This window comes from Oryzias latipes, chromosome 15, assembly GCF_053564925.1.
Source record: "Oryzias latipes strain Hd-rR chromosome 15, Olatipes_Hd-rR_3.1".
In the NCBI taxonomy this organism is placed as follows: Eukaryota; Metazoa; Chordata; class Actinopteri; order Beloniformes; family Adrianichthyidae; genus Oryzias; species Oryzias latipes.
Genome location: NC_136251.1, coordinates 13884586 through 13899853, shown reverse-complemented (window position 1 = coordinate 13899853; position 15268 = coordinate 13884586). Strand labels below are relative to the sequence as shown.

The 15268-nt window shown below is 41.5% G+C and overlaps 2 protein-coding genes across 16 annotated transcripts in view; one reads left to right on the top strand and one right to left on the bottom strand.

Annotated features, from left to right (window-relative positions):
- The window catches only part of wdpcp (WD repeat containing planar cell polarity effector), an 80337-nt gene extending 77278 nt beyond the window's left edge, over nt 1–3059 (bottom strand). For 9 of the 15 annotated variants that reach the window (XR_013647790.1, XM_011484185.4, XM_020709351.3 and 6 more), the window contains exons 1-2: nt 2539–2820; nt 1076–1126 (exon numbers count right to left, since the gene is read on the bottom strand). The gene's annotated coding sequence lies outside the window, so the exon portion shown is untranslated. Of the gene's footprint in view, nt 1–1075; nt 1127–2538 lie in introns of those variants that run through there. The other 6 variants (XM_078931793.1, XM_078931797.1, XM_020709349.3 and 3 more) reach the window with 5 other exon arrangements.
- Nucleotides 3060–3108: 49 nt separating this feature from the next.
- Nucleotides 3109–14115, top strand: mdh1ab (malate dehydrogenase 1Ab, NAD (soluble)). Its single transcript, NM_001104836.2, is given in 9 exon segments — nt 3109–3142; nt 3602–3700; nt 4091–4187; nt 5548–5723; nt 5811–5933; nt 6003–6179; nt 6469–6582; nt 12875–12964; nt 13681–14115. Coding segments are annotated over 9 exon segments (1002 nt in total). The 5' UTR covers nt 3109–3139; the 3' UTR covers nt 13804–14115.
- Nucleotides 14116–15268: the final 1153 nt, after the last annotated feature.

Below are 15268 nucleotides of genomic sequence, written 5' to 3'. Positions count from 1 at the left end.
AGGGCTATCCAAAATGTAACTGTAATGAAAAATAAATGTAACTACTCCTTAATGTTAGATAACTCATTTTGTATTATGACTTTTTAAAGTGACAATTCCAGTTGCATAGAAAACATATGTTTGCTTGTTACTTTAGCATAAATCCTTTTAAATTTGATTCTGTCAGGTTAGGTTATATTGACAGTGTTTAAGTCCTAATGTATAGTTGCCCAATCTGGTATTTCAAGTCTGATTCCCCCTAGATATGAATAAATACACACCAATTTCTATTTTTTATTATTTTTTAAATTAAAAACTTTTATGCTCTCGCGGGCCACACAAAATGACATGGCGGGCCACATTTTGCCCCCGGGCCATGGGTTTGACACATGTGCTTTAGGTGAAGAATTTTAAAAGCAATCTAATTTTTTTTTCATTTTCCTTTGGATTTCTTCCCATCTTAGGTTAGAGAAATAACCAAATTTTGCGTTTTATGTCTAAAGTCAATAGTTTGCAGACTTTGCAGATGCGTGAATACACTAGGAGCTTTAAAGAGCAGAGGTTAGCCGTTCAAAAAGCTCCTAGTGTTTTGGGTGTTCAGGTTAAACAAAGCAAGAAGGTGTCAAAATCTGGAGTCATCCAATTTCAGAGGGAAACTTTAAAGCACCCCCCTGCGATTCTCAAAGGCCAGACTTCTGCAGAAGCAGAAAGTGTTTGGGGAGAATCTTCAGCTGAAATCCATCAACACTTTTTTCCCCTGGAGCCCAGGGTCAGGTGAGTCAACACGAGCAGAAATCTGCAGCTTATACTGGCACCTGCTGGATGAATGCTGCCACTACAAGTGACTCTCCTGGCTGCTTTTGGAGGTGCATGGTAAGAAAAGTCTGATCCAAGTCTTTATCAGCTGATCTAAAGCATCAGGGACATGAACCTGCTAACGGACAGATGTGCCGCATGCTAAAAAAAGGTGTAGCTGATAGGAGCTCTGATCTATTTGTGTTCATTTGCTGTTTGTGTGTCCATGAGTGCTTATCTCACTGTTTGTGCTGGTACTCAATGAGGGCTGTTTGGTCTGTGGGGGACAACAGTTAGTTACCTGATAATCTGGCTCCTCTCTGTCCATGCAACAGGGTCGGTCAGGTGAAATCTACAGGGGCAAGAAGGGAATAACACAGGTGTGGACAAGAGGAGTGGAAGCCATGCTAACTTAGTCATGAACAGAGGATTAGGCCCCAACGGAATTTGGGCTCCTCCTCTGTGATCACTGGCCCACAGGTTTCACCTCAAACCCCACATTTTCTGATTGTTTTCACAGCACACACAGGAGATCAGGCCAGCATGCAAACGGCACCAGATATTATCGCCTGCCCCAACACTGCTTGCACTCTTATTCCCTTCTTTTTTTTTCTCTTTCTTTTTTTTTTCTACAAAGACAAAGCATCTCTAATCCCCTCATGTCAGCCCCACAGTGGAGAGTGCCAAAGAAATAAAAACAATAAACACCGGAGTCTGACTTGTCTGACTCTGTCAAACAACAGACTCTTTCAAATGCTCCCGGTCACCAGCCATTATTGTGAAACCAAAGGGATTTTAGGCGATTCTGCAGGATCTGCTCCATCATGCCCGCATGCCAAAGAAGGGCACCTACAGGTTAACAACAATACTCTAAAAAATGACTACGCTGATCTTAATAATACAACTGAGAGAAACCAATGCACATCCTTCAAATGTTAACCAACATAAAGGTACATTTTTACATTTATTCTTAATCTAAATTACCTCAAGCAAGTCCTAATTTAACCCCAACCCTCCGCTATGCAGATTTACCAATCCCCCTACTCACACATGTATTTTTCTAGATGATAAAATATTGATTCCATCTCTATTCCATTCTATCTCTAACAAAACATATTTAAGAAAATGTATCCATCACTTGATGAAAAAAATGAATCAATAAGTATTTTATATGATAAATAAAAACACATTTTTAAAAATGTAAGTTAGACAAAAACTAATAATTTTGACTTAAAGTAAATAAAATAATTTCATAAGCATTTGAATTACATTTCCTAGTCCCATGAACTGACATTGTTTTAACCACTGACGTGCACAAAGCTGATGTGGTTTCAAGTCATCACTTGAGGGTAAAGTTAAGGGGAAATCAGACACATTGGTACTAATCTCACAAACTGTGTAACTGCACTGAACATTTAGTTTTAAATAAAAATGTTCGAATACAGTGACTTATTTGAGGAAATGGCATTTTTGGTTTGTAAAAACCTAAAGTTAGTAATATGAAAGGCTTTTCTAACAAAACTCTAAATCAGAATGTTTTTTTTTAAAGAAATGCAGTAGACAGAAGATAAAGTAAAGTAAAAAAATAAGGCTGGTGAAACACATAACTGGGAGTTCCAAATAGGGAAAAATGGGAATATAGTATATATACATTCATGCGTAACTAGTAAAACATTAAACTTTAAATTTGATAATAAAAGTTTATTAAATTGCCACAGGTGCAGTCACAAACAAAAACTAGAGAAATTCATATAATCCCCTTACCTTAAATGCAGGATTTTGTTTTATAAAGTTCTTCTATTTCCTCCAAATGTTGATGTCACTGTGGGCTTAAGGCTTAAGCTAGCTAGTTAGCATTTTCTAAACTAAACTTGCTTTTTGCCGAAGATTTTAATAAATCTAGTCTCATGTTGACAGCTGCTTCAAAAGGCACCGTTTTAATTACTTAAATTAAACACAAACTAAACTTTCGAGTATATTTTTTGATGAGAAGCTGATCAGTTTAGCTTTTACATGTCGCTGCTGGTCGCTAGGCAACCTTCACACGCCTCCAATGCTAACCTGATGCTAACCAGCTATCGCGTTTACAGCTCATTGAACACCTTTCTTATTGTTAGTCACGTAAGCATATTCTATGGCATATCAAATATTCATCAATTTAAAAAATAATTGCAGGAATAAACAAAGTCAGACATTTTTGCTCTTTTCGCTTACAGGAAACACCAATACAAAACTACAATTCCCACAATGCCCCTCCTTGAATACCGTGAGAGCGATGCATATGTCGTAATCAACGGAGGGTTTAAATAGGCGTGAACTGCGGCTTTATCCAGAAGTGGAGAACAGTGCGACTCCTGAACAAATAATGGTAAGGTTATTCTGTTTAATAATAATTTCTTATTGTGGTTTCTGTATATGACAATGTGAGACCGAACTGTCTAAAAAAAGTTGTGAAATTAAGTAAAGTCAGCTAAATGTATTTTTGACTGCTTGTGGCACAGTAGTGATGAGTTCGTTATTTATTTATCTGCATTTAAAAAATATTCCTATCGTTTACATGACTTTTTAACCAACCTCTGTTACAGTTGAATGAATGGTGAAGATAACCTTAATAAACCCTGGATAATTTGTTATGTAACAGTGAGTGAAGGAGGGCATGGGAGTCTATTTATAAACTGACCCCATGCTGCAGTAAATCCTGTTGACAGGGGTAGTCACTGATCCCATGTGCTTTATATTACCAAACTGTCATTCTTGGCCTGTTGGTAAAATCTGGGTTGATAAATTAATTGAGTAACAAGACTCTCTGTTGTCTTGGATCCTGCAGGCTGAGCCAATCAGTGTTCTAGTGACTGGTGCTGCCGGACAGATTGCCTACTCCCTTCTGTTCAGCATCGCCAAAGGAGATGTTTTTGGCAAAGATCAGGTAATGAAATGATTTGTTCATTCCCTTCCTTCATCTGGTGATGGTCAGCTGTAAGGCAGGTGAAGGATGTGCCTCCAGCAGCTGTGAATGCAGCGGGTCTTCAATCGTATCCATTGCGGGTCTGAACAGGTGCCATCCCTGTGGGAGTCCATCAGATTGCACCCGATCATCTGTTTGGCCTTAGAGAAGCCATGATTGTCCTTGAAGTCTGCGAAGTGGATCTTGTTGCCAAGAGTCTTAGTCCATCTTAAACACCACTTGATCCGTTTGGCTCATGCTGCTGTCAGTAAAGGTGGATGTGTCATGACAGAAACACAACCCAGCCTGCTGCATGGACACCAACTTATGGATTTTTTTCCCCTGCATCTTACTTCCCCCTTTTCCTGACAGCCCATTATCCTGCTCCTTTTGGACATTACGCCCATGCTGCCTGTCCTGGAAGGGGTTGTCATGGAGCTGCAGGACTGTGCCCTCCCACTTCTGAGAGGTAAACCTTCCATCGAAACACATTTAATTCTATAAAGATGCAGATGTTGTTTGATATAAAAGAAATTTTGTTTTCTGGAGTTTAATGCCTCTCCATCTTTGCTGTAAGCGGGTCACATCAGGGCATTTTTTTCCAGCCTTTCATTTATTATTTTTAAAAGCTGTTCTTGCTCAAAAGCACAATTTATTATTAAAAAAAATGAACCCTATAAAACCATTTGTATCACATTTGGTACACACATTTCTGAGACCCCTATCTCTTTAGCAGGTTTTAAACTTTCCTTAAACTCCCGTTAAATATGACTTGGTCCATGTTTTCTGTAGTTCAGCATCATTCCACTAGAGGCAGTAGAGAACTTTTCTTGCGCATTTCAAAAAATGTCTGCTTCCATAAAATTGCAAAAGCACTTTTGAAAGGAAAATGTTTTCAAACGTTGTTAGAATTAGTCATCAATCATTTTTCGTTCTACTAACTATAGATGAGCTGCTGTATTGAGGAATGCAATATTTTTTAATAACTAACTCTTCATAATACAATTCCGTCATGAAGGAATTGTGTGATTTGAGTAAAAAAAAAAGTACTTCTTTTTCCATGAACGCTCATATCAATAGTTTTACATCTTAAACTGGTGTGGGCAAAAATTTACCAAATCACACCATGTAGCATATTTGATTATATCTAGATCTCGTGGATTCATCAAAGGTTTTAAAACATTTTAATTAAAAACATTTGAATTTTCTGTCACTTCTTTGATGTGGTGGGCTTTAAAGGGTTAAATCTTTTTTTTTAAACACTGCTCACTTGGATCATCTGCTGCACAAACTGCTTTCAAAAACCTGAATTCAAATCCGGTTTTCAGTGTCAGCATCGCCGCAGTCGTGAGGCGCCATTATCTGCCACCTCCATTGTGACCTGGATTTTCTTTTTTTTTTCCCGTGGAATGGTGCCGTCCTTTGCTTTGTTTGGCTCAGAGAGGCCCCCCCTGTATTGAGCAGCTGCACTGCAAAGACAGCTCTCTGTGCACTGAGATTTTACAGATAAACACAATGGGGACGGGGGAAAAGTGTACGGCAGATGTATGGATAATGTCAGGAGGAAAGAGAGATATTTGACTACCTTCTCACCCAAGTCCCATTAGCTGCCATACACCTGGAGGTTTGATATTTCTTCTCAACATTTTATTTTCCCATAGGGAAGGAGGAAGATGCAACGACACCCATGCTTATGAACCATTTGGTGATAAAGGTTTAGAATTTTAAGGTTTAAACTTGGAGATGTGTTATTTTTGTTGCATCCTTGGCTCCACATGTCATCTGGATGAAGCTGAAGATCTTCTACCTGGTATTTTCCTCTGCAACAGAGGTCATCGCGACTGATAAAGAGGAAGTGGCCTTCAAGGACCTGGATGCAGCCATCCTGGTCGGCTCCATGCCTAGAAAGGAGGGCATGGAGAGGAAGGACCTGCTCAAGGCCAACGTGGCCATCTTCAGGAGCCAGGGAGCAGCTCTGGACAAGTACGCCAAGAAGACGGTCCATGTAATGAAACTTCTCACGTTTGAAACTTCTAGGTTGGATCTTTGTTTGACGTTCATGGGAGTGTTGTTAATGCTATGTTTTTTTCAGGTCCTGGTGGTCGGAAACCCCGCCAACACCAACTGCTTGATCGCAGCCAAGTCCGCTCCTTCCATCCCCAAGGAGAACTTCTCCTGCCTGACTCGTCTGGACCACAACAGGGCTTGCTCCCAGGTTTGTTCTCCTTCGCTCTGCATTCAGACTTAGCTCTGCAGTGAAAGCTCAGTGTACTCTGTCCTGAAGGTGGCCATGCGCTGCGGTGTTCCCGCCACTCACGTGAAGAACGTCATCATCTGGGGGAACCACTCGTCCACTCAGTACCCAGACGTTCACCACTGCAAAGTCAGCATGTCGAGCGGCGAGCTGGCCTGCTTTGATGCGGTCAAGGACGACAGCTGGCTCAAAGGAGACTTCATAGCTGTAAGTCTGAGGCTGAAGACCAACTATACTGTAGATAGTCCTCTAGTCAACAGAATGGAGCGGAGCAGGGAGATTGTGGCTTGCCCAGCATGTTTTCTACGTCACAAATACGATCTTTTTCAAACTGCCTTTTTCATCTGCTCCTGATTCACAAGGATTTGAATAAAAAATACTCAGAAACGCAATTTTATGTGTAGTTTTGCCACAAGTTGCCACAAGAACATGCTAAAAAGTCCCAAACTATTTTAATCAGCATGTGTCTTTAAACAATCTTCATGGTCTCTTGCAGACGGTGCAGCAGAGGGGCGCCGCTGTCATCAAAGCCAGGAAACTGTCCAGCGCCATGTCTGCAGCCAAGGCAATCTGTGACCACATGAGGGACATCTGGTCAGGAACGCCGGAGGTAAAGCAGTTTTTCAGGCATGCCACAGGGTACACAGTAAACACTCAGGGAAGATCTTCTGTGGCAGTTTACAAATTAAAGCTTAAACGTAACCTGACAATACAATTCCCAAAAATACAAATCAAAAACACACATTTTGAAAAACCAAAGTAATTTTCATGAATGTTTGTTCACCTTTTCATCCAGAAGTTAATTGGCATGGCAATGTCTTCTGACCACAACCACTGCAATAATGTGGTGATTGCTCAATCAACTTTTTACCAGAGTTTGGGCAAAACATCTTTCAACTTTCCCTCTTCTTTAAAACTCAAACATAATCCTCCAATCTGTGATGTCTCTTATTTACCTTTTCTGGTTTCTGGAAATTTGTTTTAATTTTTTAAAATGTAATTTTTTAAATAACTTATTTTGCTTTTTTGATTATTGTGATCTCTAACATGTTTTTGCTTTTAGTGATTTTCCTCTCCGTTTTCCTCAATAAAGGCTCAGCGGTTTGCCTAGTTTTAGCATCGTTTTCTTTTTATTGGAGTCTTCATGAATCAGACTCCCTTACAGGAGGTTACACCAGTTTACCTGAATTCATTGCTCTTTTGTTATTGCTTTTTTAATTCTACTATTTTCAACACATTTCTAGATAAAAAAAAATTGTTTGCAATCTGCGGGAAAAAACAGTTTTTCTTCAGGGTTAAGAAGCATAGAGAAGCTGTGATGTGATGGTCAGATTAAAACTTTGTGAGAATCTCAAACAGCCAAACGAAGTTTCTTTTTAAATGAAGCCCTAACTTAAAAAAAAACATTGCAGGATTTATTTGTTTCTATTCCCAAATTAAAATTGAATGAGTAAAGTTGCGTGCATCAATGTAATCCTTGTTATACTCCTGTTGATTTTCATGCTTTTAAACCTAATTCTGTCTGTGTTTATGACTAACTTGTGATGGATGTAGATCATTTTATCCATATACACTCACCAACCACTCCATTTGAACCCCTTTTGTCTTCAGAACGGCCTTAATCCTTGGTGGAAAAGATTCAACAAAGTACTGGAAACATTCCTCTGAGTGTTTGGTCCATATTGACATGATAGTTCTAAGAAAATATCTCCCACACCATTATACCACCACCACCAGCCTGAACTGTTGATACAAGGCAGGATGAATCCATGCTTTAATGTTGATGATGCCAAATTTTGACCCTACCATCCGAATGTCACAGCAGAAATGGAGATTCATCAGACCAGACAAACTTTTTCCATTCTTATGTTGTCCAGTTTTGGTGTGAGCCTCTGTGACTTATAGCCTTAGTTCCTGTTCTTAGCTGACAGCAGTGGCCCCAAGTGTGTTCTTCTGCTGATGTAGCTCATCTCCCTCAAGGCTGGACGTTTTGTGCGTTCAGAGATGTTCTTCTGCAGACCTCAGTTGTAACCAGTGGGTTTTTTGAGTTTCTGTTGTCTTTCTATCAGCTGGAACCAGTCTGGACATTCTCTTCTGATCTCTGGCATCAACAAGACATTTCCATCCACAGAACCGCTGTTCACTGGATATTTTCTCTTTTTTGGAACATTCTCTGTAAACCCTAGAGATGGTTTTGGGTGAAAAATCTTGTAGATCGTCTGGCACCAACAAACATTCCAGGTTCAAAGTCACTTCAATCACCTTCCTTCCCCGCTCTGATGCTCTGTTTGAACTGCAGTAGATCGTAGTGACCATGTCTACATGCATAAATGTATTGAGTTGCTGCCATGTTAACTGGCTGATTAGAAATGTTTGTTAACACCGAGAAGCAACCATTTTGTCACTGGACGCAGAAAAGGCATTTGATCGGGTCAACTGGAAATTTTTTAATAGCCACCCTGAACAAATTTGGCTTTGGAAAATCATTTATTAACTGGATTAAAATAATATATGCCTCTCCTAATGCTCGTATCAGAACAAATGATCAAACATCTCCAAGCTTTAATTTACAAAGAGGAACCAGACAAGGCTGTCCACTATCTCCGTCTTTATTTGCACTATTTATTGAACCTCTAGCTGCTGCTATTAGGCAAAGTCGAGGCATTGAAGGCATTCAAACCAAAAATTTAGAACATAAAATAAGTCTTTATGCAGATGATGTTTTACTATTTACTCCAAATTCACAATCTTCCATCTGCCAAATCATCTCCCTAATTAATAGATTTTCCTCAGTTTCAGAATACTCCATAAACTGGTCTAAAAGCACAATTCTACCTATTAATTGCAATTATCTAAATCCGTCATCTATTAAAATACAAACAGGAAACATAAAGTACTTAGGTATAAATATCTCCTCTAGGCTTTCTGATCTACTCAAGCTAAACCTCACCCAACTACTTAAAACAACCGAGGCTGATCTCACTAGATGGAAAACTCTACCCATTTCTCTAATCGGGAGAGTTGCAACCATGAAAATGACGATTCTCCCAAAAATTAACTACCTGTTTTCAATGATTCCTTCCAAACCTCCAACTACTTGGTTCAAATCATTAGACTCATTCATTTCCCAATACCTCTGGGAAGGTAAACCCCCACGGATCAGTTTAAAAACTATTAAAAAACCTAAAGATAGAGGAGGACTAGGCCTTCCAGACTTCCAGGACTACTACTCCGCGAACAGATTGTGTTATGTACAAAAATGGCTGCATCCTGGTGTGCTAGATGAATCCTGGCTAGACATTGAACAAAATCTCTGTGATAACCTAGATATTTCTAATTTACCTTTCTTCAGTTCTAAAATTAAACAACACAAATGCTTCAGAAGTTTAAACATCAGCTCATCCTTAACAGCCTGGTGGGATTTTCTTAAAAAAAACAACCTCACATTATTTCCATGTAAACTTACCCCCATTTGGAATAACCCTGACATTTTGATTAACAAAAACATGATTCATTTTGCTTCATGGAAGAACAAAGGAATCCAGCAGTTCCAGCATATAATTCAGAATAGAAAATTTATGTCCCTCTCAACGTTATCCTCAACCTATGGAATTAATATAAACAAATTTCTAGAATATCAGCAGCTTAAATCAGCTATAAGCACTAAATACTGCCTGACCAAAATAGACCTAGACCCTCCCCTTACAGTAACACATTTCATGGACCTTAAAAATCCCAAACTCACCTCCAAAATTTATAAGATGTTATCAGACATAGATGAAACAATTTACTTACCCATGACAAAATGGGAGTCTGAGCTATCATTGAATTCTAGTGATCAATTTTGGCTACAGATCTATTTGAATGCCTTTAATATGACCAAAATCCCTAATCTGCAACTTATTCAATACAAGGTTCTCCACTGAACTCACTACACCGGACGGAGGTTATTTAAAATGGGTCTCAATCAGTCTGCTATATGCACAATAGGCCTGCACAATATACCGAAAATTTATCGTTATCGCAACATCAAGCTGTGCAATATGCATACCGCAAAAGATGTAAAAAATCGCAATAAATGGTTACCTTAAATGTGCTAAAACAAACTCATGGCAGCTTGAAATACTGAACAAATGAAATAAATCCCTTTATGCATTTAACCAATCGGAAGGGACCCGTTTACGTTGTTGATCAATCAGATGAGCCCTTTTATGTTTGACGTTTGCCTCCTACGTCGACAAGGGTCATTTGGAGTATAATTTTTAAACTGTTGCAGTGAAATGGAAATTATGTTTTTGGTTGTTTTGCTATTTGTTTATATACCGCAAATTATATCGTTATCGCAATATTAATCACCAATATCGCATATCGCGAGTTTTCCTCATATCGTGCAGCCCTAATGCACACAGTGCATAGGTAACAACATAGACGACTATTTGCATGCCCTGTGGGTCTGTCCACCTGTCCAATCATTCTGGCGTAAGGTTTGTGAGGATTTATCAATCTGGTTTAATCATAAGATTCCTGCTTACCCCAAATTCTGCTTATTAGGTGACCTGAATAACATCAACATGGAATCTAACAAGGCTTATATGGTTCTCACCGCTGTATGTATCGCAAAGAAAACTATCCTCCTAAACCGGAAATCTAAAAATAATCTTAGCATCAACCACTACAGAAACCTCATGTCAGAGCATATTAGTTTAGAGATAATGTCCTCCACAAAAAACCTGTCGGCTTCAGACTCTCCCTGGCTCCAGCTGGTTAGTCACATCACCTAGTAGGGGTGGGATGGTGAAAGGTTGAGCCGGGTCCTGGCTGGTTGGGTGGGCCGGGGTGGGTTTGGGGGGGGTGGGCTCTGCCGGGCCTGCCGTTCTTCCGGCTCGGGGCTCTGGTTGCCTGGGTGGGGTGGTGGTGGGGGCGCACACTCTGCCGGCAACTTGGCAGGGGTTCCTGGGCGGGTGCCTTCTGGGCGCAGGGTAGGCAGTGCGGCTGACTGGGAACGGCGGCCGGGTGCCGTGCTGGGTGGCTGGTCGCCGTGGCGGGGGCTGGGGGAGGGCTTGGGGCTCTGGGGCCTGGGGTCGTCTGCCCATGGCCGGTGTTTCGCCCGTGGCCGGTAGTTGGCGCGTGGCCTGGCCCCCCGGGGGTCGACGCCGCAGTCACAGCAGGGGTTAAGGGGTTCACTTGGGTGGGTTTATTTTATTATTTTTTTTTTTTTTGTGGGGGGGGGGGGCTGGGGGGGCGGTGTGCTAGTCCTTAGGGAGGCCAGGGTATGAATGGTGGAGCTGGACCCCCTACCCGTCCGTTCTGGCACCGGGACCCTTCCGTGCTGGCTGTCTCTCGGCGCTACGAGGCTCTGGCCTCCAACTGCGGCTGGCTTGCCGTTTCTGGCTGCCTGGCCGCTCTGGGAGGGGGGGCGCCTACCGCGGCCGGCTGGGGGGCCGGTCGCTCGGGGGAGCCTTCTCCCCCGGTTGTGCCCATCCGCCCGCTCCTCCCCGCTCTCACCCAAACAAATATTGCACACAGGCACATAGGGCTCAGGGAACTGGATGGGAGGGGTATGCTGGCGGGGCTCACTGGGGATGCCCCTCTCTGGGTTCTCATTGGCACCCGCCCTCCTCCCCGCTTTTTACTTGCATATTAGACACTCTGATTCATCTAGGGCCTTGTGGAGAGGGTCTGGTGGAGGGGGGCACGGTGAAACATCCGTGCTCACCTTTCGCTGGCCCCCCCACAATTTTAACTTCCTCTGTAGACACACACACTGCATGCTAGCAGCACACACACAGCAAATACACACCACTCACAGAGGGACCCCGGAGTGGGGGGCTTTGCGGCTTGGCAGCGGTGGAGCCCCCCACACTGGGGACCTCCTATTTTACCTGCAGCACACACACAGCACTCCCACACCTCCATACATGGGTGGGGTCGGGGGGGGGGCGGCCAGTCTTCACCCGCCTGGTCCTCTCAGGGGGGCCGGGCTTATGGGTATCCTGTCGGCTGCGGGAATGGTCGGGCATACGGCGCTGGGGGTCGGCCGGTGGGTTCGCTTTGCCTCTGGGCATTGTGTGTGTGGGGGGGGGGGGGGGGGGGGGCTGTAGGGGGGCCCTCTCTGTGCCTGGCTGGTGGGGTGGGCGGTCCCCTCCTCCTCCCCTCCCGGGGCCGCCTGGGTCCGGATGCTGGGGGGGCTTCTGGCCTGGGGGGCTCTCCTCCCCTCTCCTGGTCTGGCTGGTCTGGCTGGGTAGGATCTGGCTCCCCTTATGAACACACGGTTCACGTCGTTAGCATGCATGTATCTCCACCCCCACGTGCACGTGCACACTGCCACACTGCTCCCTGTCTGCTTCATCCCTTCTCCTTACCTACAGTGTATTGATGGACAGATTTTTTTCGCTCATCTTAGTGTCAGATTTTCACCTTTGATGTAACATTCCTCTTTCCAGCAGATCTGGTATAATTGTTACAGCTTAAAATAATAACTTATTCAAATCAGTGCTTGTATCCCCCACCTTTTCACCTTTCTTCCTTTTACTCTCTTCCACCCTCCCCTCACAGTCTCCCCCTCTCCCTCCCCACACACACTAAATGTAACAAATAAATAAAAAATAATACGACAAAAAGGGGTTTATATAAATCTACACTCTAGTTTCTTGAAGCTATATAACCTCTTTTTGTGATAGTAAAACCTGTCCAACACAAAAAGCCTTCAGCTCTAATCTGTTTGCTCAGCTGTTGGACAGAACAAGTTTAGAATAAAAAAAAAAAAAGAAAGAAATGTTTGTTAACCAGCAGTTGGACAGGTGTACCTAATTAATAAAGTGGCCGGTGAGGGTAAATCTTTTTTTTTTTTAAGATTTTCTTTCTTTTTTCTCCATTCCTGAGCAGCTTGTCTTCTCTTTCAGGGGGAGTTCATCTCCATGGGGGTCTACTCCACTGGAAACCCCTATGGGGTCCCAGAAGACCTCATCTACTCATTCCCTGTCCAGATCAAGGTAACAGATGAAATCTTCTCTTTAGTTTGTTTGCACAGACAGGTGAAATATAAAGTAAAATGTTTTGTAATGTCTTCCACACTTTATTGATGACTATTTAAATTTTACTCCAAAACCAGAATGCCTCCAAAATATAATTTCAAAGCATCTCAGAGAAGAACTCTTTGTGCTGGATCTGATCTAAGCTAAAGATCAGATTCAAAGTTTGTGACATGCTTTAGTCTGAAAGGGTCACACAGACGTTTCTGCAACTTTCTGGAAGGTGTGCCTCCCCAAAGATCTGGACTCAGACTAACACGGACTTAGAGTTGCTCAAAGTGGTGGGAGTGTGATGATGCGGGCCGGATCTACATAAAGGTTCTGGTCAAAGTCTGCTCTGAGATTTAGTTTTAAGACCGTAAACGGATCATTTTGCTGGAAAACCCGCAATTTCCTTTTGAATTTAGACAATTTGGCAAAGAAAAAAAGAACTAAATTCATCAGCAAATTTGGATTCTAGGATGACACGACAGGCTATCAGGTTTAGAGGCTTACTTTTTCATAGGGGACCAGGCAGCTTCTTTTCGCTAAAATAATTATTCCAGAAGTTGTTCTATTTATTTACTTGGTTTGATCTTTTCAGTTTGAGATGTATTAAGTGACATCAATGAAAATATGAGGAGGAGGGGATACAAATGCATTTCTTCACTGATGTAATTTTTGATCTCCCCTCTCAGGATAAAGCCTGGAAAATTGTGGACAGTCTGGCCATCAACGACTTCTCCAAGTCAAAGATGGACGCCACAGCGGCAGAACTGATGGAGGAGCGGGACACAGCACTGGCGTTCCTGGCTGCATGACTGGACCCAGCAGGACCAGACAGACCCAAAACTCCAGAAGCGCGCCTGTAACAAGTCACTCCATCGGCCGGCATCACTGTGTGAAGATGGATCCCTATTTGTGTTTGATCAGAGACACACATGTTGGTAGAAAATCTAAAGATGTCTTTGAAGGATGTGTGCGTGTCTCACACACAAGCACGCCAGATGTTCATCTGTTACACCTCCTTCCTGTAGGGGGAGGGGGTCAATGGATAAATGTTACGTGGAGTCAATGATGCACTAAGACATTCACTGAAATGAATAACTTATGCAATAAAAGTGTAAATTCGTTTGATGTCTTTTGTTGTTTTTAAGACAGCTGCTCTGAAATCATTATTCTCTAAACCAAAAAGGATTTCACATCAGAGGAACTTGAAATTCTGCTTCCTCTGATGTCAACCATGCATTTGTGTCACCTGCAGGGCTCGTCCATGAAAGCAACAGGAAATCAAGCTTCATTCAGAGGGAAAATGATTCCTTTTTTAAATAGAAAGTCACGTTCACGTTCTGACTGAGGGATGCAGAATTTATCCCTTTGTAAAACTTGATAATTCATTTAATTGTGAAAATATCCAGATTCTATATTGGTAAAATTCAAATTTTTAGTGGAAGCTGGAAATTACAAATTGTGGGAAACCCTGAAATGATTACACATCTTTGGCTGGCATCCTTTAGGAACCTGTGTGTTTTTTGAGCTGGAAAGTCTCTGGAAAATGTTGCTCTGGCATCATTGGTAAATTGTATTTTTGCTGTTTATGTTTTTTTGGTACCTCATCTTAGTTTAATATATTGGTGTGATCTAAAGTTAAAATTGTTAAACATTACCATATTTATTTGAAGCCTTTGGAAAGATTGCATTTCCGTTTCAGCCAAAATAAAATTTAATGAATGAAATAGATAAATAGATTTGTATTTTTAACTTAATTTTAAACATTCAAGCAAGTCTGATTTATTGTACATCTCAGTTTGGGATTTTTCTACTTTACCAGAATATGAAAGTCTCTCCTTTTAAATGGATTGATTTTTTCCCCCCAAATCTATACAATACAAGATTTAGTGATGCCATTTTAACTAAATAAACCTTTATTTACTCAGAACCTTTCATACGGTTTGTCAGATGTGCAAACGGAACCTGAAATATAAAACTGTACACATCAAGTCATATGTAGTGTAAGAGTAAATAAAGGAAAGCCAAGAGAATCATAACATAAATCAAGAAATGCTGTCATAGAGGAGGAAACACTGGAGTTAAAATGGTTATGAAGAAGAAGCTTCATTACAGACTCAAGGTCCATTTGCCACAATAAACACAAAACGTATAAAAGACTTAAGAATAAAAATAAAAAATTCATACAAGTATAAAAATAGTGACATAAAAGTCTAAAATACAATCAAATAATCAAGTATCATGCACTTAAAAAAGAACGCACAAAAACCTCTAAAT